Raw genomic sequence first — 24,118 nt, 5'->3', positions numbered from 1 at the left:
TGCTTTTTTTGAATTCACAACACTTACTCTTCACATCTCATACTAGCACGCAGGTGTGCATGATCTCACACATACATACACATACTTGCTGGGTATGGGTTTGAATATTTTTAATCTGATCTGTAGTTTCACCTCTGCACACAGGGCACATAACCTCTATACCTTCTCTTTTGATGATACTTGCACATAGCTAGAGGGCCAAATAGACTAAGAAGGGCCTTCAACAAAGATTTTAAAAAAAGTTTACATATAAATGAGATCCTTCATTTTAATATTCGAAGTTAAAAACTGTGAACTTAAAGTTTGTGCTAAAGGGAATGCTATTTGTGAGATATCCTGAGTGATATTTACAGATGCCACATTTGGCAAAGAGAATAAAGTACAACGTGAAGTCTAATTGAAAATGGGCTCATGAGTTGGTAGGTGAAAGATTGAAGTGTGAAGGCCACATCAGTGAGTGAAAAGACACAAGTGTAAGCTTATTGTGCACAAGAGCCTGTGTACATTTTTATGTATGATCACTCATAGCGGAGGCTGGCTGTGGTTTGTGTTCACTCAACTTGCAGAGCTTCCCATAAAACTACCCACAAACCCATGCAAATGAAAGAAAATTATTAAAAGATACCATCAATCCTTCCAGACTGAATAATAAAACTGTCTTTATGCAAGGAAAAAAAGAAAACACAGGCTAAACCCTCACTAGCTCTTTGTCTCTGTAATGAGGTGAGGCAAGTAGGTTTATAAAGTAGAGATGGTGGACAAAGCCTTCAGAGGAAGTTGGGGGAGATGGGGTGAGAAACACAAAACATTGTCAGCTCAAAGAGCAAGCTCTTTTGAAAATCTGAACGGTGTCAACTCTGATGGTTAAAAGTAGCCTGTATATGTGTATATGACAAGCTTAAATGATCCTATTCTGGTTACAACTGCAACTTTGCAGCCACAAAAACCATCATTAAAATGCAGCTATACAGCAACAAGCAAGGCTTTATTCAGTTCCACAAATATGTTTGAATTCACTGTAAAAGAAAAAAAATAGGGGCAGGAAACATCACTTTTAGGCCCTGTTTACACCACGATGCTGAGACAGTAAAATGCAAAGGTCTTGTTGGGTTCTGGCCACAGTAACAGAGTTTTGGGTGGATGAAAAAGCAAAAACAAAAAAAAGATTTGATAACAATACAAGGCGAGTCATATCAGTATAAACTGGAGCTGGAATCTTTTGGCGATGATGACGTCTTTCACGTCACCTTGCACTTGGGAACTCTGCACAAGCAGTAGCACAAACAGAACTCTGTGTCATGTTTGTGCTATGGCTTCTTTTTAATTTATTTGGTCTGTTGAGACCAAAACCTGCTTCTGTTAGAGTATTTATGCCGAAGATGCATAGGTTACATGTGCCTTATAATCAGTGCACCTCTGTCAACATTGAGGGTTACTAAAAGATGCCTCTAATTAAGAACTGTGAGGACATGTTGCTAGTGTAGTGTTTCCCAATCCAGGTCCTCGGGACCCCCTGCCCTGCATGTCTTAGACGTGTTCCTACTCCAACACACCTGATTCCTCATCAAGCAGCCTGTTAACGAGCCATTCATTTAATTCAGTTGTTAAAGTAGGGTTACATCTAAAACATACAGGGCAGGGGGTCCTGAGGACCTGGATTGGGAAACACTGTGCTAGTGGAACAACTTCAAGAATGGCATTGTTGACTAGCCGGCATGGAGGTTGGCATACAACCGGCATCCTTCTGTTGATGTGTTGTGTTTTCCAGTCTTATACTGGATTTATACTTGCGCATAGGCTCACTTATGCTTGCGTGGTGTATGAATCAGGTCGCTTTCGCATTCACTGCCATAGGCTCTGTGTAGGTCAGCAGAGGTTCTCTCCCAATCAGACATGCAGTCTGACTTGGCGATCACAGCGATGTGGAAGTAATACTAATAATGATTGCGTGTTTCTGGATTTTTGGATCTTCTCGCTAAACGACTGCAGAACAACATCCCCTCCTTCTTCTCATTTGTTAGTGCTGTAAATTGTTCAACAGATGGATAATTTTGTCGTCCGCTCCACGTTTTCTTGAAGACACTGCACCATGTTGGCCGTCATTGCTGTTTTAAAACAGGAAATACTTGCCAGAACTGAAGCTAACTGTGGATTTACCAGCTGATACCAGCCCTACTGCCACCTACAGATCCAGAAAAGAAACTGCAACATGATGCAGTTACCCTGTGTTCGAGTATATACGCATATTTCATCTGCATCAGCTATGCGAACATGATCTGACGCAGACACTGCACGAGTATAGGCAGATTTATACTCAAGTGGTGTCTGCATCACCGCCGTAGGCGCTTTGTAGCTCTGGAAGCCCGATGTGCACCTCTTCAAGGCCTGACGTACACCCCTGCTACACAGACGGTTACACAGAAGAACTCCCTTATGATGGTCAGTTTGGGATTACGAGTTTCCGGATTGCTGGATCTTCTCGTTGAATTTGTGTAGTGACCGCCATTTTTAAAAACAACACCCAATGGATCAAGTTGATGAGAGGCTGATCGAATTATTTCTTTGTTTTCTTCCACAAGCTCATAAAGACACTGAACTGTACTGGATGCCATTGTTGTTTTAAAACAGAAAATAGCACTAAAACTTAAGTAAACCATCTAAAGAACTTCAACCTGGTGATTTTACTGGTCGATACCACCCCTGCTGCCACCTTTAGATTAGGAGGAGAAACTGCAACATGACACCAATACAACGAGCACCCTCCATGCTCGAGTGTGAGAGCAAACTCACCAGCGTCAGCTAAGCTGTAACCAACTGCACGCAGATACAGCACGAGTATAAATCTGTTCTATAACTCCAGCTTAAAGTCGGTAACGGCATCAGCGCTGTATGCTCTTTGAAAGTCCGCAGAGGCTTGACACCCACCTCTTCCAGACCCCACATGCACCTCTGCTTGCCCCTCAGTTATGCAGAAGTACTCCCTTATGATTGGTTGGTTTGTGATTACATGTTACAGGATTTCTGGAGATTCTTGCTGAATTTGTGAGGCTAACACAGAAGAGAAACTGTAACTGTAACATGACGCCACAACCCTACGCTGTACGCCTACATTTCACCAGCTGTGCCTGTATTCTGTCAGTCTAGCATACGCATCAGAGTAGCATACATTACGTTAATGCGCATGCGGGTTAAGGTTAGGGTTAGGGTTAGGTGCTGTTGTCAGTTTGCACTATGCGTATGCTGATCTAACAATGTATGCTAAACTGACAAAACACCGGCCCTACTGTATGCAGATGCAGCGCAAGTATAAATCCAGCTTTATAAGGATGTGGCACACATCTGGGTGTGTTGCTGCAAAAGTTTCACTTCCCAGTAGAGGCCTGGCATGCGCATTACATTGCTTCTGGTCCTATCTGCGTTTTCTTCTGCATAGTTTTCGTTCAGCTATTGTGTAAATGCTTTTTTTTTTTTCCAAAAATGCAAAGAATAAAGTTTTGCACTTTGTGTGGAAATGTCATGTAAACAGGCCCTAGTTCAGGTTATCCTTGGTTTTCTATGTACATTCAATTTAGAAAATACTTTTATGTAAGGTTTCTAGTACAAACTATCTAAACCCGCCTGCCTGCCTGCCAGCAAATGAACACATGAACCTGAAAGTATCAGCAGTCTACAATATGAAACTTGAAAATAATTATACAAATAAATGACACACATCTGTTCACACTCTTTGTGTGCATGAGAGAGAGAGATAACTGACAGTTTCCCATCACATCTGTCATGTGGTCAAGACAGGTAGGAGGTGAGATTAGGTAGTGAACAGGCAGTAGACATGAGTTTATTTACACTGAATGCATTGTGGTAACCTCTGCAGGTTTTCAGAACTCTCTAACTTTGTGTTCAGTTTGCACAAGAGTGCTGGTTTACAGGGTTAACACAGATAATAGAAGATATAATTACTAAACTTACTGGCGTAAACAACCATTGACTTTAATAAACAGAACACCTCTTTAGTACATTTTCAAAGAAATTAAACAGTAATAATCCTATGGACATTAAAATGACTCATTGTTGACTTTCTGTCTTTTTTTTATCACAGTTTGCAGGACTGGTCTTTGGATAGCTTCAGACTAATTATTAGTGCATCCAGAAATTCTTCAACTAAGGCAAACCAACAGCCACGTGAGGTAAAATACAAAGTTACTCTTATATAAAGAGATATACGATAAATATGATTTAACTTTTTTTTTCTTTCCATTTAGCATGGAGTCCCTGTCATTACCTTTGTGTAGAGACCAAGACAGCAATATTTTACATAGGGAAAATGATCTGGTACACAAAGGACCTCGTCGCAAAAGGGAGTTCATACCTGAAGAGAGAAAGGATGCCCACTATTGGGAGAAACGTCGTAAGAACAACGAGGCAGCCAAACGGTCACGGGAGAAGAGAAGGATAAATGATTATGTGCTTGAAACTCATCTCACAGCTCTGAAAGAAGAAAATGCCAGGCTTAGCACTGAATTAATGGCCATCAAGCTTCGCTTTGGCCTGGTCCACCCTGCAGCCTATACAGGACACCAAAGCAACCAACTGCAACATCATTCCCACGGTAGAACCCAAACTTTGACAACCACCAGCGCCAACCACCAATACCTTCCGAGGAACTACTACTGGGGTGGCAGAGATTCTTCCATCATACCTAGTCACCAATCTACTCAGCCATATCTAATTCCTGCATATGCCTTCCATTCCACAAGAGGTTATTCATACCTAAATTCATCTTCCACAACTGGGTCTGGTGTCTTTACTCCACTTGTCCTTCCTCAAAACTTCCTGCCAACCTATTCATTGCGTCCTGGAGATCCCATTCCGAAGCCCATTCCCACTAGATCTGCTTCAGATGAGGAAGAGGAGCAGCAGGTACCAGGAATACTGTCCTGCTCTGCTCCATCTCACAAAGTCACAACAAGAGAAGGCAAAAACCGCTCTTCACAAAAACAATATATATCTGACTAATTAATTGAGGGGTGAATTTACAGTGCAGCTGTTCGACTGCGATACCAAGAAGCCAGTTTTTTTTCATTTCAGTTTCAATTCTGACAAATATTTCTAAGAAGAATCAGAGCTCTACTTCTGTGAATTAATGACACAGTGCACATTGTTTTAAGGGAAACACTGCTGAATAGCACAGAGCAGAAAACCACAGTTATTTATTCTTTTAAATAAGTGACTGTGTAAGTGGTTTACCTGCAGCTAGTTATTGTCTTGACTTAATGTAGAATCAAGTTTGTTTGTCCTGCAATCAGGGTTTGACAAAATTATCTTTAAGCTATATTCCTGCTTCAAACAGCTTAAAAAATTTCAGCATGATGATTGATTGCTTTGGGTTTTTTCTTTTTTGTTTTGTTTTTTTGTTTTTTTTATTTGTTTGTTTGCTTTGTTAGCATATTGTTGGGCCATCCTGTGTTTGAATTTTTCCACATTCAAATAATAAAGGAATACTTAAACTGTTGAATACTAGGAGTATTGAGTATATTTTTTTAAACAAATCTGTTCTACTTTTAGTTTGTCCAATAATTTTATATTTAAATAATCATTCATTTCTGCCAACAAGGGACGTAATAACATTGGCCACAATCACAATGCTGTCTTAAAGAGACTTGAGGATTGCGGGCTTAAAAATAATATCAGTCTAACCTCACAGAGACCACAAGTAAAACTGCTACAGTAGCTGTAAAATCTTCTCTAGTTGGCCTCAGTTGTTTCTGTGTATTTTTGAGTCATAGCGGCAGGTTTCTGGCTCAGAGCCTAACAGTGCTGAGAAAAGCATTGTTGCTGGCCCGAGCAGTGAGTCCCACTGGCTCATTTACAATGAAAGTCAGTGCCAACAAGAAGCACAGCTTACCACTGACTAACATATCTGTGTAACACCACCCTATTTTTGTATATGCACAGAAATTCAAGTGGTTACGGTTGCATAAACATGATTTATGAGGCAGTTAACAGTAGGTACTTAGCCCATTAATGGATCTAAGCGAAACTGTTCAGGATTGTCCTGAGAAGCTTTTTACGTTTTATGTGAAGTTGGTAAAAAGCTACAGCTTTATTTAATTAGAGAAAATCAACAATTGAAATAATTTTTAAAAATTTGACAACTAGCTAAGAGGGCTCTGAGTTATCTGAAGGAATTAATCATTTATTTGCATCTCAGCAAGACTTTGAACAGTCTTTAGATAAACTTTTCTTAATGCAACTTCTGTTTGAGTGTGTAGGCTTTAAAAATTTATACTTCTGACTCATTGTCAAGTACACCAACCTTTGATATTCATCCAGGTCTGAAACTGCCCTGGAGGACCCAAGAGGTGAGATATCATAGTTTCAGCTTTGGTTTTCATACCAGGCTTAAAGTTTCTAATAAAGGAAGAAAGGATGAACAGAAAAAGAAGAGCACCACAGGTGTTAAGCAGAATGGGGTGAAGAGACCAAGACAATGGAGAAAAACAAATAACAAGAAAAAATATTAGATCAGATTTTGGAGAAGAAGACAATGACAGAAACACAGAGTTTTGTTGCAGTCAGTATGTAATAACTGATGGGCTTCCTTGTGATGTCATATTCACTTTGCTGACATGTGGGTTTATAATCATCAAAACAACATGATTTTGATTGTGTGTTAGTTTAAATCAGAACAGACTGAAACTGTGGAAAACGTTTATTTAACCAGCAAGAACCTTTGAAACAAATGTGACTAGAAGAGACTTAATGCTTAACTGGCTCCATAAGTATCATGGTTGCAGTGGATGCCATGGACGTCTGCATTTCCAGTTCAATCTGTTGTCCAGGTGAACCCTGAATCTGTTGTCCCCCTCTTCTCCCTGGACCTAAACAGTTATTCTTGTTCCTGGTCTTCCTAAATTCCACAATAATTTCCTTTGTCTTGTTTATATTCAAGATGCGTTCATTGTTTTCACATCATCACAGTGACATTAAACAGTAGATGTCTCTAAAAGGTTTTTTAAGGGAAAATAAAATCGAAAAAGGGACATTTTTGGTATTCTGTCATTCCAAATATTGACAGTGCTCTGAGCCCTTTATCTACTTATTCAGTGGTTCCCAAACTTTATTTAGCTCCCAAATTTAGCTACTTCCATCTCAGACAGTTAGCTAAGGTAAAGCTATACCTTCCTGCTAATGCATCTGAAAACATTATTCACCTGCAGATTGGACTACTGCAACACTCTGTGCTTTGGTTTGGACCAGTCCTCTGTTCGTCTGCTCCAGTTGGTGAAAATGCAGCTGCTCGTCTGCTGACTGGTGCTAAATAGAAGGAGCATATAACTTCAGCTTTAACATCTCTTCACTGGCTTCCTGTTACATACAGGGCCCGATTTAAAATTTAACTTTTTGTTTTCAAGTCACTCAGTAGCCTAGCTCCTTATCTTTCTGAACTGCTGCATATTTATGCTCTCAGACTCTGGAATAATCCGCACCTAAATATCCGATTTGTTTTTTATCAAATAAGTAAAAACATAAAATAAATCAATAAATATCAGATTGGCACAAACACTGGATCATTTTAAATCTGCTGAAGAAGCACTTTTATGGACTGGCGTTTAGCACAAGTTGACTGAAACATGCATTTGTGTTAATTTGTTTTATTGTTTCTAGTCCAGTTTTTTAATATGTATTATTATATTGTTTTAATTGGTTTATTGCATGACTGTCATGTATTTGATTTTTTTATATAAAAAAACCACAATATTATATATATATATATATTAGATTGGAAAGCACTTTGGTCACATGACTTGTGGAAAATATGCTATATAAATACATTTACCTTTGACCGTGATCACAGGTTGATAAAGTGGTGGTCAATCACTGATGCACCCTGCAACTGAAAGTCATCTAAGTATTTCTGAAGATGACTCAGTGTTGTACTGGAAGTCTGAAGAGAACAGAGTGAAGAGAAAAAGATGTATGATCACCTGTGGATATCTTGCTCTACTGAACACCTTCTCAGAAACATAACACCTCAGTTTCATAATTTGTGGTCTGTTAGTCAGGTAGTCAATAAACAAGGCCATTGCGAAGACATCCATATCTATTTTATTAAACTTCTGGCATAAAGGTGCAGTCTGAATAGGATTAAAAGCATGAGAGAAATTAGAGGACATTTTGACAAGCAGATACTATCCTCAAAATTTACAATAAGCCAACTTTTGTGTGTGATAACCCTGGCGGCCTAGAGCATAAACAAATTCATTAGTTTAAAAGCTCCAGGATTTTCTAGCTTTAAAGAAAGGGAGCAAACTCAGTCTTGAAACACAGTTCCCTTTTTAGCTGCAGTTTAATCTTAGTCTTGAAACTTTTTTTGTTAATTAAATTTTAAAGTATAAAAATTCACTCTTGCTCTTGTTGAGGCTGTCTTGTGCTACTAAGGTAAGCCTGCCTTTAAAGTAGTTCCTTTATAGGATAGGAGTAGGTAACTTTTCAGCTTTGATTAGATAATGAATGTGATTAGATTAAAGGTAATAAAAAACACAGAGAAATAAACAAATACATTGTTATTTTGGAATATTGTGTCTGAAAGTTCATCTGTAAGCTCAAAAATCTATCGAAATATATAATGTAATCACATATTTTTGTCACTAACTTTGTCAATAAGTCTATGCTAATAGGCCAATCTCTTACTTAAATGAACACTGCCAAGCACAAGGCTTTGTTTGCACTGAGGAAAGAACATCTCTGTTGCAAAGTTTGATGTACAGAATGTAGTTTTCTGCTCCATTATGCCACCATAATCTCTTGTCCTTCCCATACTTACACTTCACTTTGTTCTGGATTTATTACCTACATACATGGTACAATATTTAATCTAATCTTATGTAACATTTCCATCAACAACAAGCTAATGTGATGCACTGCTTTTCAGCCTCCTCGTCTGAAATTGCTCACAAAGTAAGAAATCAGAACTAATATTCAGATTGTGGGTTTAAACTGCAAATACAAGTGATGCACTGAATGAAACTCAAGTCAAAATGAGACTGAGTCAGATCTGGGCTGCAGGGTTATCAGGTCTTATATGATGTAACATTGAACTTAATGTTTGTTGAGCTGTAGGGGTTGAATATTAATAAAAAGTTCATCTTTGTAAATCATGCATAAAAACAACTTTTCACAGAACTTTGACTATTTATCTTTGCCTAAATTATTGAATTTTCATAAGAATTAAGCTTTTCAACTATCTTGCAATCACATAAAAGGAACTCAGACGCTGCAGGTGAGTTGTTTGTTCCACAGCTGCTAACCACAACAATCCAATTTAGGCCACCGCATTTCAACACAATGGTAACACAAAAAGTGTGATTACTACCCACACAGACATACGCACCTGTACATGTACACACACACAGGATTATATCACCCAATCAATGTTCTCAGCATAGAGCAGAAAATAACTGGTAAAGCAGAAGTTGAACGTTTCTGTGTCAGAGTGCATTCAAACATAATTCCCTCTCTTAACCAGATAAGAGAGGCACCTGAAAAGGTTGCAGCACATTATAAATTTTTCCATAAATTAGCTTGTCTGAGTGAATTCATTAATAAAGGAACCTAATTTGTATGAGACTTAGTTGGCCAATGACATAATTTCACATATCGATGTTGTTGACCGCTTTCCTGGTGACACATCTTTCCGTTGCACGAATGAAATGTTGTTGGCTCCCTCTTCACTCAGAGATCCCCTCCTCTGCAGCGGTAACCACAGTCAACATTTACCAAAGGGGGAGGGAGTTTCAGATACTTTGAAGATACTAATGAAAAAAAGTTATATTTTTAACAAAAAAAAAGACATTTGTGTCACAGTTAAGTTGAATTTGCATGGTAGTAATGGTAAAATGTACATTATGTAACAGTTTAATGTGTATTGTGCATTATAAACGGCATGATTACAAATTGTTTTTTATCTGAAACTCATTTATTGCCTCACACAAAGCCCATGCACTGCCAGTATAACCAGAAAAGTTGAATCATTGCAGATCGTGACAGGATAATCTGTGGGCAATTTAATTCTGGTTAACTGACTAAAAATATTTGTCAAGTCTTCCACTGAAAATTTTGCTGAAGCCACTATTGTTTTCTCAGATCGTCCCCCTGCTTTCAGAATGAAGGTGCCAAACAAATAGCCACTGTCTTTGGTATGGATAACAATGGCGATACAGATGTGATACTTGAGAATCATAACAGATAATTTAGTTTATAGCAAAATTATGAAGCTCATCATTTTCATAAAAATGTTGAGATGGTCCAGGTGGCTTTGGATCACTGCAACAAGAAGCAAAGATGTACACCACACATCAAAAAGTCAAACTTATTTTTGAGTTTTTAAAGGTGTAAAAGTCGTTCACACATTCTGCTCAAGTGTGATTGGTGTGAATATATTATGAGATGAGTCAGTCTTTACCATATTCTTGAGGTGGGAAGGGTGTGTGTGTATGTGTTAAAGTTTGATCCCATAGTGAGGGGGGTCGGTTTCCATTTTACACACATGAGTTCTTTCTTTTTTTTTTTCCTTATTTGGATCTAGAGCTGTCTTGATAGAAAATAACCACTCAGTATCAGTCTGTGAGATGGTCTGAGATTATCTTTTGGTGACTGGTGGTGTTGTGATCAGTACGATGGCCTCTCCAGGAGGAGGCTCCCAGTCTGAACCTTGGCTGGGGACCTTTTCTGTGTTTACATTTTCTCCCAATGTATATGCATCCTGTTCAGTCACTTCCTACTGTTACACAAGAACTCCGGGGAGACAAGGGAACGTTAACAAGGTTTATTCAGTGACTGGTATTCTGAAGAGAAACATGCAGTTACCGATACAGGGTGGGGAATCTGGGAACGGCGAGGGAGTGAGTCCATTAGGTGTGAGGTTTAAGGTCCGACAAGGAGTAACTGAAATGGTGGAGTATGACAGGAGTGTGACAGGTTGGGTTAACACTGATGAGTGGATCAGGAACTGGTGTGAAGAATCAGGGGAGTGCTGGAGGAGTGGCAGGACAGGGGAGTGCTGGAGGAGTGGCTGAGTGACTGTAACACTTACAGTCACAAAACATGCATGTTAGGGTTACTTTAAACTGACCTACAAATTAAATCATAACAGCATCAACACATGTCATAAGCTAACCTTGTTTAATTGTGCTAACTGATCAAATGAACATTATGGGAGATATGGGCCAATATTTTTAGAAAATATGATTTTTAGTTTGTTTTTGTTTAAAGCAGTTCTTTTAAAAGGAACTGATTCTATTTCATATATTAGAAGAATGATAAATGAGAGAATGACTATCTGCTTCCTGGTAACATTAGTCGTATTAACCAACAGGCACTGAAGCTGTTTTCACCTCAGATATGCAACAACTGTTTAAAAGCAGTTTTTCACGATTATCTTTTGAGATCACCTCAGATTATGAGATAGATTAGAATCTATGAGCAAATGTGAAAATAAAGGTGGTGCTGTTTTTGTTGTTGCTAATGCTTTTCATTATGTTGCATTAATGAAAAGCATTAGCACACTTTCCATCCATCCATCCATCCATCCATCCATCCATCCATCCATCCATCCATCCATCCATCCATCCATCCATCCATCCATCCATCCAATGTTATCAGTCGAGAAGCAGGGTACACCCTGGACAGGTTGCCAATCCATCGCAGGGCCAACACAGAGAGACAAACAACCACCTACAATTACACTCACTCCCAAGGTGAATTTAAAATCTCACTGGGATATTGTGAACAGGTATCATTCCAGAAAATTAAGGTATGTGACCAGAAACCTGCTGGTGAATCACAGCCTCCTGGGCCTTTTGGTGATGCCATTTTCCCCTGAAATCAAGGACAATGGCAGTGAAATAATGTATGATCACAACCCAGCTACAGAATTTAGGGTATGTCCATTAAAACAAAACAATCAGGAATTAAAGAAATTATTTAAAAAAACAAAAAAAACAAAAACGAAGAGCTGCAAAAGGTTTTATAGCAGAAAAAGGTGCATGACTCCCTGAGTTACAGATGGAACATTGTCTTGACTCTTGTTAGTTATGAACCCCACAGCATCTGAACATCCTCCTCATAGCAACTGAAGCTATGGTTAATGAAAAATGTAAGTTATTTGTTAGTTTTTATTTATATCCTGAGGTAAACAACACTGCAGTCAGCAGTGAATTGCAGAGAGTTTACTGTAATAAATAAATCTGTTTAATTTAATTACTTCTATCACTGAATTTAGAAAGTTTCAGTAATGTTAAAACTATTTCAAACAGGTGAAAGATGTAGTAATGTCTGCCCCAAATGGTGGTAAAAATAAGTTGATCTGTTTATAGAAATGGCATGTATAACTTATAACAATATATACGCAAACTGCTGAGTTTTACACAGGAGTCATTTTTATATAAAAATACTGCAAGTCCTCCTGATGACCTCTTCACCCAGTTGCAGTGCCATTTAACTTCAGCTGGCCAAAGGTCAAACCAGTGTTGTTTTTAGTGGAGGCCTTTTGCTTTTTAGCCACCAATGCTTTATATATTTGCAAGTGGGAGTGAAGTGAAGGTTACTCATTTGGTTGAAATGTGCAAATGCTGCTACAGGTCACTAAATCTTCTACATTTTTAAAATAATCAGTGTATGTTCAAGTGTTGATGTCGCATTTAAGGACAGACTGAATTTTACTCCTCAGAAGATGAATGTAACAACTATTTTCTTGATTTAAAATCTAAAGCTCAATTTATCAAAGCAATTCTTCTTTAGTGTTTGGTGGTTTTAAGGACAGTAAAGCTGTATGCTGTATGTATTGGTCGCTGATATCTTTGAGGAATCAATAATCTTATACCGGGAACAATAATAGGATTTAATAATTTACTTGGGCTCAATATTTAATATCTAGAAAGCCAAATATAAACAAACAACAGACTGAAGTGTGAATGCTGCTGCTTTTATCTGCTTACAAGGCTTCTTTATATTTTTATTTTTTTGTAACTTTTGATGAATGCATAGAAATATAACCATAGTAACCCTCCTCATATTGTATATCATACTTGTATAACTATTTTTAAGGTCACATGATGCAGATGTTTTCTTCTTTGCAGCATATGTGTGTAGTTCAGACAGCACATCCATCCTTCTAATCTAATTCATGTTTAGGTTTTCAATACTACAATCCTATGGGGAGACATGTAAAAATGAAAACAGAATTTGGTTTTACAGTGAGGGTGGGCAGATCGTAGGTCTTTTGCAGATGCAGTGACCAATCTACTCCTTAGATTGCCACCATAAAAACTAGACCAGATAACTACTGAAACCATGAAAGCAGGGACATTACTTTATATCATAGCAGATAATACAACGTGCTTTAAAAACTGTGTACTTCTTTTTTTTTTTCTTTTTTTAAATATAAAATAATACAATACAAAATAGTATTACACAATTTGCAGACACAGTGCTTTCAGTAGATTCAAGATTAATTTAGCAGAAGAGAGAAGAAATAACTGAAAATGATTTGCTTACATATTTAAAATACAAATAGGAAAATTAGCTGATGTTAAATCGGCCCAGGAACATAATCACAGTTTATTGTTCATGATTTTGTTAGTGAAAACTATTGTGTGTGGATATGCAAAATGAGGCAACAGAAGACACTCTGTACAATCTATAGTTTTAACTTAGCTGGAGAAAATGAGGTGTTTTATGTACCAGGAAAATTAAATATTTATTTCCTGTTATACTAGATCCATGATAACTATCTATGAATTTTACATTTCTCCTTTTCTTTTAGTAAATAGTTTGTATAGGTTGGGTCTGTAGGTTGTGGAGGTCAAAATACTTTTTAACTCTTAATAATTGTGGAAAATTCAGCACCGTTTTAAGCCAACAGAGGGCAGTAGAACAACATTGTTGAAAATACAGTGGTTTAAGCCAAACAACAGATTTTAATCGATGTTATATGTGTCTTAAAAATGACTGTTTACAACTTAATGTTGAAGACTGAAATCCCCTTCAGAATCACTTCTGCTTAGACCGATACACTAGTAACACCTATTTTAAGACTAATGCTATTCATAGTTAGCTGTTTCCGTCTTCTGAGTGCATCTGAACTCTTTCTCCTCCTCCTCCTCCTTTCTAGCTCAGTTTCATAATGACCTTCTGTGGAAGGTCTTTAATAAATTTGCATTTCCCTTGCATGTCTCTGTTGAGGTCCTGATGAGATCCCACTTATGCCCTTCACCCGCTGCACAGCCGAGCCTCCCCACTGACACTTACACAGCCAAAAATAGGCGAGTGGACTGAAAATCTGCTGTACAGTACATGTCCTTCATGACTTGTTGTGTGGTCTTGGAGAGAGCACACACATATTTCATAGCTATAAGTATGTGTTGACATAAGTGACATCATTAAAATTCTGTTTACAGCCAAACTGAATATCACCGATGTTAAAAAAACAAGAGACTTTTGAGCAATGTAATTACAGTATATCAGTAAAATCCAATTATCAGTCAACAGTACTATAAACAACAACAAGGATTTCATGGTCAGTAAATACAAAATATATAATACATTTGGGATAAATGCACCCTTACAGCTGTTGAATTTACAAATCATTATTTAAAGTAAGCAAAGTCTGTACATGCATTCATTTTAAGAGATTTTTCTGTTTAAGAGGGTAAGACAATAATAGTGGAAATCAAACTAGAAAATATGTGTCTTTGCGATTTGTCACTGCACAGCTTTGCAGTTGGGTCCCCTTTATCTTAATATGTAAACTTATTATGGTTGCTTTAAACATATCTAAGCAAATTTTAGTGCTTTCCAGTGAGAAGTAACTTCTCTCTCAATCACACAGTTGGATAGACAGTGATATTACATAGTGCTTTATAGTCAAATTGGCAGTGTTGCAGATTGAGGTCTCCGGACGCGATCTATTGTTGGGACCCCCAGTCAGTAAAGTACCTTCAAGAAGGACTGTTGTGACAGTAGATTAATCTAAATATGCAGTAAATAGCTGGAACTGTCCAAATATATATTGGCAAGTCCTTGGCAATCTGAGCACCACCCAGTAATTAGGTATCCATCAGTAATGACACAGAGAACTGGAATCACCTCATATGGAGCTGAGAGGTGACGTCTTCTGAAGCTGAGGAGGACAGAGCTCCTCCAGGAAGAAAGATGGAGTTGGCATGAGTTAATGGAGATTTTACAGACTGATGGGATTCTGGGTACTTCTGTTACTTGGTCTTTGAACAGTCTGTTCAAGATTCTGATACACACTTAAGAATAATTAAGATATGAACACACAACAAAATAGCAGTAAAAATACTCGATATCAAAGCGTCACATGGTGTGTGTGTTTTTTGTTTTTGTTTTTTTTTTTGTTTGTTTTTTTGCATGCATACAGTATTTTTCCAATAATAAATCTTGCCTCAATAAAATGTGTTGTAAATGATCGAATAAGAAGATTTCCTGACAGAAAGGTTCATTTAAATGTCTGCTGTGTTCCTTTCTTTCTCAGTCTTAGTATGTGACTGCTTCTAAACAGTATTCCAGAAAGAATACTAGGAAGGTGATGAGGTCTGAACAATCAAATCATTTTCATGTTGAACTTGCGTGCTCCACCCTGTCCTCCACTGGCTGCGGGTCCATCCACTTTTCTGAAAGAATATTCTACTGAGAAATTGTTCTTGTGCTGTCCTCTCCCTCGACTCCACACAAACAGAAGAATGAAACAGAACAGAACCACTCCCAGAAACATGATACAGCCCATAGCTGTTGATATGAGGATGGTCTTGAGGTCAAGGGTGAATTTCAGGAAGACTCTGGTATCGTTCAAGTTTGTGTCATTAAGGTCCCCAGCATAATAGGTACGGTTGGCCAGGAGGGCTGTATCTAGTGGGAGCCCATTTACTGTAAGTGTGGCAAAATAGGTGTCATTCCCACCAGCGTTGCTAGCGATGCAAATGTATGTTCCACTGTCTGTTACCTGGGCATACCGTATTTCTAGTGTGCCCTCTGGCAACACAGTTAGACGGCCGCTGCTCTTTGTGGTTATGCGGCGGCGCTGAGGAGAAATCCAGAATATCACGGGAGTCGGCTCACCTTCTGCCCTGCAAATGAATGACACTACCTGCCCTTCACGGGCCGATACCTGCTGCAGTTTCCTGTTGCGGATTTTGGGCTTCTGACAGGTAAAATGGTCAAATAGAGCTGAGTCAGAGAAAGCGTTGAGAGCCCGTCCTTGCACCTCAACAGGTGTCATACATACAGGAGAGGCACCATCAAAATTTAAGGTCTTCCTGCGCTGAAGGATCCAGAGCAAGCGGCAGTCGCAGGCCAGAGGGTTTCCATCCAAACGCAGTGTGTCCAGAGTGTTAACAGACTGAAAGGCTCCATCTTCCAGGGTCACCAAGTTGTTAGTGGAAAAGTTAAGAAGGCGGATTTGCCGCAGACCACCTAGTGCATAAGGCTGCACTACTGCCAGGTTAGTGTTGACTAGATGAAGCTCTTTCAGCCTGACAAGATCACGGAGAGCCCAGGACTCCAGCACAGAGATTGGGTTGTAGGAGAGGTTGAGGTTGGTGAGGTGAGCCAGACTGCGAAGGGCAGAGGTGGGCACAGAGGTGATGTTAGTGTGAGTGATAGACAGCCAAGACAAATTAAGACCCTGCAGGCTGTGGGGGGAAATGTATTCCAGAAAGGGCCAGTGGTCGATCTCTAAGCCTCTTAGGTTTCCCAGCTTTCGGAAGTTTTGGTCCTCTAAGGCAGTGATACTGAGGTAGCGAAGCCGTAGAGTCACTAGGTTATGCAGGTAAGACAAAGATTGGCTGGAAACCGAAGTCAGGTTGCATCTCTCAATCGTCAGCTCCCTCAGTCCTACTAGACCCAGAAAGGCTTTATTTGATATGTAAACCAGATCATTGTCTCCAACATCAAGATTCTTCAAGCTTTTTAAGTCTTGAAAAGTGAAATCCAGAAGAATTACGATCTTATTTCCGCTAAGGTCCAATGAAGTTAAATTGGAGAGACGTGAGAAAGCCCCCATGGGAACAAGTTTCAACTGGTTACCCTTCAGTGAAAGTGACTGCAAGTTTTGGAGACTAGAGAAAGAATTAGGTTCCAGGACACTTATCATGTTATCACTCAGATCCAGCTTCTCAAGGCGTAGATATGGAAGCAGGTCACCATGTTCTACCCAGCGAAGTTTATTCCCACTAAGATCCAGGATCTTGGTGTCCAATGGAATTCCATCTGGCAGTGTGGACAGACGTTTACCGAAGCAGGACACTGTCTTCGGCTTGGCAATGCAATCACAACGCTGGGGGCATCCTTGGCTTTGGGTGGACGACACTGTGATCATCAGCAGCAAGAACAGGAAAGGCAGGAGCCAGCCTGAATTCTGGTAGAAGCTAACCCCCATGGCTTTTTTCTTTTCTTTTTTTTTTTTGCCTCTTTCTCTGTCTCCTGTCTGGGGTTAAATCACTGGGCCAGACACCTGAGAAAAGAGTAAGAGGGACAGAGAGAAAGGGTTGCAAATTAAAAAAGAAGGGAGAAGGAGAGAAAGAAAAGAGGGGGAGACAAAAAGAAAAGCAAGACAAATTAATTAAACTCAATTTCACTTAAACAGTGGTAATCAAACACTGTGAATGGGCAGATTAACAAATTCAATCTCTAATAGACCCGACAAAGCAGTGAAATTAAAGCTAGAGCTCATAGATAATCCTCAAAGGGTGTGTACAGATGAAATGGTTTGGTTAGTGGTGGACTATGCCTCACTGCAAGATGCTATGCATTAAAAGTAATTTGCCAGTTACACACAAATTCTAATAGCTATGGACTGACATCCTTAACAGCTATGAGTCAGTTTTTTTATCTAATGGAAGCACTGCTCTTTTGCTGATCTCCCTCTAGCTCATGTACTGTAAATGGAACCAGAAAATCTGAGAACCAGTTGCATTTATAGGACCTCATGTAACACAGCTTAAAATGCATGAAAAACTAAAACAGTTGTGGGGTCTTAAACAGCAAATAGCCCTGAACATGTACTAAATTGGCCCATTTATATACAGTACTGTGGAGAACATATTACAAACAGACTTGTATGTGCACAGTGCCCAGTGGAAAAGAATACTAGCATGTACAGTACCAGTCAAATGTTCTGACACATTTTCCCATTTAATCCATTGGGGAAATGTGTCCAGACTTTTGACTGGTGGTGTAAACAGACTTAAAAAAAAGCACGTCAGAGTGATACTCAACAATCAAGAGACTTACAGCGCAGAACATCCAGCCACTATCACATTATTGCAAGGTCACTCACCACAGCATAGGGCTACAAAGCACGATAATTCAGTCCATTGCATCATGTAAATGAGTCTCTGAGGCATAAGGCTTATCGTGAGAGGACATGCTTGGTCTGACCTGCCAATGGGTTTCATATGACACACATGGTCATATACACAAATGCACAATTCCTCTTTCCCATAATCTCCTCATAAACCTATAATCAAATGCCCACTAATGAAATAAAGAGGAACAACCAGAAACATACTATAATTGGTTAACTGAATGGTGACAGTGTTTAAAGATAATGAATAATCACATCTTTCTTCTCTCACATTAGGCTCATTAATGGATTTATTAAATAAAAAAAACCCTCCAGAAATAGAATCCCTTTACAGCTAGAAGTCATCACTTATAAATTAGCCTCAAAGACACTCTTGATTACCACTAATATATATATATATATATATATATATATATACACACTACCGTTCAAAAGTTTGGGGTCACTTTGCCATGGGATTTAATAGGGAAGTGACCCCAAACTTTTGAACGGTAGTGTATATATATATATTTACTTTAAAGTGTCACCCTCTACTATTACAAATGATTCAATAACTCACCTGTACAGATATTATTGGACACCAAGATCCTGGATCTTAGTGGGAATAAACTTCGCTGGGTAGAACATGGTGACCTGCTTCCATATCTTACTTGTTCATGAGTCCAACCAGAAATAATACAGCATTGCTCAGTACAACAATCTGTTTACTTCAAGCACAGCTCCAGCTTCCAAATATAAACAGTAAACTTTTAAAACCAGTAGCCCTTTGTGGAAATTGTGCTCACAGGATAATTTGTTTATAGGTTTAGTAGCATTCTCTGCAAATGTTTACTACTTCCCTTTTTCATTTTTTTATAGTTACCAGAAGGCGAGTAATTTCCACTTCATTTGGTAATATTGCAAACAGGTGCTTGTGCAAATAAAGTGATTTTTGCACCGTTCAGTTTGCTTTTGTTCTCTTTTCTGTTGGTCTACTAGTAGCATTTCACATCAGGTTGATTTTTCTGACACTTTGGGAGAGATTCAATAGTATCCCACCAATATATGTCCACTCCTTCCCAATGATGACACATTTGTATCTCCAAACCTTTGAGAAGTACTATAATAAGTTGTTTTATTCTTCACATGGACATCAAGTGCCTGCTTAGGAGGGAAATGTTAAGCTCTTCTTTGTGCAATGTGCCCTCAGATGATCTCTTGTTTTAAAGTTGCACTAAAATTGCATAATGATGTTCAAGCAATGATTATGTGGGAGGTGACGAGGTCTCAGATACTTATTATATTTTTTTTTATCTTGAGCTTGACCTACAATGATAAATTTGCTAAGAATACCAATATTAGGTCAAATCTGAAAGGTAGATCATTAATTTTTAATACTAGTTAAATTGCTGTCTGTATCATTTCTAAAGCTTTAATCGTTTACCTTGGCATGTTTGTTGTTTTCAAAGTTTCTTTGTTGGTCTGACTTCTTGTCCTCATCAGCATGACTTTGGGGCATGCAACCTCCATTTAAAACAGCAGCAACTCACCTATACCTGGAGAAGTTCAGGATATGTAGTATCTGAAAGAGCATTAACCACAAGCGTCCTCTCGACCAACCCACTGCCCGTAGCCATTTTTACAATGTCTCTAATTTCCTGTCAGCCACATGGCTTTCCAAACCCATATCTGATAGCAGTGAGTCAGTAATAAGACCAGCCAGTGAATGCACTGCAGGTCAACAGCAGATGGATAGTGTGCATGATCAACAAGTAAGCACCAGACAGAGCCACACTGAGCTGCTCACCAGGTAGGGGGCAGAAGTCAAAAATAACTAATTAATGTATGTGTGTGAGGGAATGTGTTTGACTTCCCAGTTACAGTACAACAGTGCCCCACTGAATTTTTGCTGATGGAGGCCAATGCTGAGACACCACTGAAGGGTAAAACTGACCTCCCAACCTCCTGACTGACAACTACTATTGGTGCTTATATTTCATTTGCACTCTTTTCTTTTTCCTAAAGCATTAAATTTTTATGGTTTCACACCTAGTCAAAAAGGCATCATAATATGTATCATACTGGTGGTAACCTGTGGATACCAGTGAGAAGATTAAAAAAAACCTTTGAGGAAAACACAACCAAAGAAAATAATAATAATTGCATAATGATCTTGAGCAAAGGCTCTAAACTGGCTTGCACGGATGTTTTAATGAGGTTGCAAGAATTAAATTAATGCAATAAGTTTAGATACCATGTAAAACTCAACTGTGAAGTCAGAAAAAAATTAACTACTGCCTCACAAACAGAATAGACTTCCTAATTCTGATATGAACTGCAAAGCTGTGATTGGAAAAAATTGAAGGTTTTTCAAGTTGTCATGGTTACATATACCTGTGCCATCTTCTTTGACCCCTCAGCTCATGATTCAAATGCTTTCTAATCTCTTATTTCTAATAACAAGCTGAGATGCATCAATTTCGACTCTAGTCAGCTCCTGTACAGAGGCTCCTCATTTACTTATAACTGATAAAGCATATTGCCTACTTGTGGCGGTATTAGACATTCTCTCTGCCCCTTGCATGTGTAGAATTTCCTTTCTCTCATCGCTTATATATTCAGAGCTTTGTGACAGAATATAAGTCCTACTTCCTGTTACATACTGACAAAAGACAGATGGTAGTCGCCAGTCACTGTCAAAGAGTTTAACCATCCATGAAAGTATTGTAAATACATCCTGTAAAAATATCAAACAATATTAGAGTAGCGGTCAGTTATTTCACTATTTTCTGTTGCCAGGCAACGTGTACTCATCTGGAACATGCTTTTTTCTTCTTTACTGCCTGAAGTGATGTTCTATTCTGGAGGTGCTTCAGTTCCTCTTTGTTATGCTGTTAGTCATCAGCATGTTAAACTACTAACAGACTGCAAAATTTTTTAAAAAAAAGTATATAAATATATATATTAATAGATATATTTATATATCTATATATATATGCAAGATGACATTAAAATTTTTGTTTTGGCCTTCAATAGCATGGAAATAAAACTTTTTTTCTTCAACAGCAGAATTAGATGTTACTAAGATGTGAGCTGTAGACGTATTTTCCATTAGCCATTTTTCCTAGCAGTGGCTTCTACGGAGGACAAAAATGGCTCTCTTGAATTCAAGTGCAACAGTGACTCCACATGCAACAAACTGGAGCAGTTAAGGTCTTTTCATTTTCATTCTCTCTCTCTTTAGTCTATTGTGGCACATTAAATTATTGTACTTTGATTTTGCCTATGAGCAAATATTCCCCACAGCTGTACTTTTTATTGTGTCTAAGTCAACTAATACATTTCCTGAGCTCATACAGTCAAATAAAAAGTGATTAAGTGCAAGATTAATTAGTGATTTTGTTCTTTTTTAATTACATTGATAACTTGTGATACTTTATATTGCAGGGCTCTGATTCTGCACTGGATGAGAGGGGAGGAGAGTGGATGAGCCAGAATGGGGTGCCATGGGAGTGAAAGGCAGACTTCAAGTCTGTTTAATTCAGTTCAATTGATTTAGTCTCAAGACAGCTTTAAAGATACAGTCCAATTCAGTCCAGTTATAATTTATTTCAATCCAATTCACTTTCATCCAATTATAATCCAATGAGACTAAATTAACTGAAATTTCCATTAGTCCAATTAATTTATTACATCAATACATACAGTACAAGTAGCCAGCTAAGGAAATCAGCGGATCGTATGAAATCTTCTCTTTGTTTCAGTCCTCCGTACTGAGCATTGTTTCCTCTTTGGTACTTCATATCTTTCACAAGGTCATTTCTCTCGTGAGGGCAGATCATGGCCCCAACCTACAACCTACAACATATTCACTAATTTCTAAATAAAGCACAAGATTTCAGTGTTCACCTCAGAGTACACATGCAGCTAACATGAGGCAGTGTAGATAAATGAACCCTCTGGGTCCACTTTTTCGATCAATCTTGAAAATTAAGCACAGACAGCTGTCCACATTAACCCTCCCAAGCAACTGCAGTGTCTGCACAAATTCACATCCATTAAAACAAGGTTTAAACATTATCCTACTGTATACACGTCTACATACAGCGATGGACATACAACAAATAGTTTGATTTAATTATTGTTTACTCCAAGTATAACCTTGTTTGGGTTAAAGTTATCTAGAATGCTATTTACATGTAAGTGTCTCATCCAGAGTAAGGTCCACATTAAGAAAATTACTGGATTTTAAAGCACTTCCTCATTGACTTACATCTCAGTCCAGAGTTATAATAATCTTTTACATACTGAATATAACAAAACGATTTACATGATGGCACCTCATTTCACACAGCTTAGTATGTATTATACAAATTGCATCTCTATTCAGCTGTAGCAACCATATTTTATGTTTTTTTCCCCCCCAGCGGATAGATTTGGAAGCATTAACCCAGCCATTATCATGTTCAGTTTTACTGAATTTGTGCATGGAGCACTTCCACACAAAAACAGGACTAATAATGCATAACTATACCTGCACTATTACTTATTGTCAATTCAAATAAACTTACAAAATAGCTTGTGAACCTGTTATTTAAAAATGCAGGTTGTAATTGGTTTGGCTTTCATCACAATAAGCTAAAAAAGTAAAAGAACAAAAAAGACAATCAACATGCTTGAGTTTATTTCTGCACTATAAAAGTGGAAGTGGAAGGGTCAGTTTTACCCACACATACGTCATGGGGATTAACACAGGAGCGGATGAACTGCTGCTTGTTTCCCAGACCAATCTATGTTAAAATGATGCATCAGTCTTGTTTATCTGGCTGATTTTAACAGTTTATGCTTTGAATTTATTCATGATGTTTGTGCTGCATAATCAATTATGGTATAAGTATGTAAAGCTCTCTCTGGCATCCCCTTTGTGCAGCTAAAGTAAGTGTGGGTCCTCCTCAGTCCCTTAAGTACAGATGGTGGAGTAGGTGAGCTGGTATTCTTGTGCTTATTGACTACAGCCCAATTACCATCCAAACACAGCAGATACCCATTGAGAAAGGGATGGTGTTGGAGTAGAGTGGCTTTTAAGCTATAAAAGCCAAATGAAGGTTAGATAGCAAGAGAGCCAGATTTAGAAAGTGGTGATGGCTGTGAAGCTGCAGCAGCAGGGGGTTCAGTGAGATGTTATCCCCTTTATTTCTGTGACTACCTTCACTGACTGCCTCTTCCCTAACCTCTTTTTGCTGAAACGAAAGCAACTAGAGCTCGAACAACACCAAATTAAAGTCACATGTAAACACGATGTCCTTTTGTGAGCTCAAAGTAGCAGATTACATGACCGTCAAATGTTTCAACATCAAGACATCAAGAAGAGATCAAACAGAGGGCACTGGAAATCTGGATCTTATTAAATATGCACACAGCCCACATAGAGCTTCTTTAATGATCTAAAAAAGTGTGTGTGTGTGTGCGTGTGTGGTTGTGTAAAGACATATTCACATTCATAGACGTTATTATTAAAGTAACCTAATGAGAGAGACATTTTGTACAGACATAGTCAAAATTTCAGACACTACTACTCATTTAAAATTAGTTCATCTCCAAATCTCCTGTTAAAATGCAAAATATAACATCTGTGTAAGTAAGTGGAGATACCAGAGAGTTAAGCACTTCTACTGAAAATATAAAACCTTAAAAACAAATAATGAATAGTTTTCATTGTACAATAGCTGAGAAAAGAAGATTTGTTGCTGTAGGATT

General features: G+C 38.3%; 1 protein-coding gene and 1 long non-coding RNA gene across 3 annotated transcripts in view; one reads left to right on the top strand and one right to left on the bottom strand.

Moving 5' to 3' along the window:
- The first annotated feature begins 3,419 nt into the window (after positions 1-3,419).
- On the top strand, positions 3,420-15,411 carry LOC121653590. The gene is made up of 3 exons (XR_006012822.1): positions 3,420-3,432; positions 12,281-12,283; positions 15,328-15,411. It is a non-coding gene; the product is annotated as an uncharacterized LOC121653590 (long non-coding RNA).
- The window catches only part of lingo3a (leucine rich repeat and Ig domain containing 3a), a 33,023-nt gene continuing 24,294 nt past the window's right edge, over positions 15,390-24,118 (bottom strand). The window contains exons 1-2 of one of the 2 annotated variants that reach the window (XM_042007158.1): positions 20,909-20,994; positions 15,390-17,530 (exon numbers count right to left, since the gene is read on the bottom strand). In XM_042007158.1, coding sequence (XP_041863092.1) covers positions 15,623-17,455 — 1,833 coding nt within the window. In that variant the 5' untranslated portion in view covers positions 17,456-17,530; positions 20,909-20,994 and the 3' untranslated portion in view covers positions 15,390-15,622. Of the gene's footprint in view, positions 17,531-20,908; positions 20,995-24,118 lie in introns of those variants that run through there. The other variant, XM_042007157.1, reaches the window with a different exon arrangement.

This window comes from Melanotaenia boesemani, chromosome 14 (genome assembly GCF_017639745.1).
Source record: "Melanotaenia boesemani isolate fMelBoe1 chromosome 14, fMelBoe1.pri, whole genome shotgun sequence".
NCBI classification, from domain to species: domain Eukaryota; kingdom Metazoa; phylum Chordata; class Actinopteri; order Atheriniformes; family Melanotaeniidae; genus Melanotaenia; species Melanotaenia boesemani.
The sequence above is the reverse complement of the archived record's forward strand: the minus strand, read 5'-3'. Positions and strand labels throughout refer to the sequence as shown.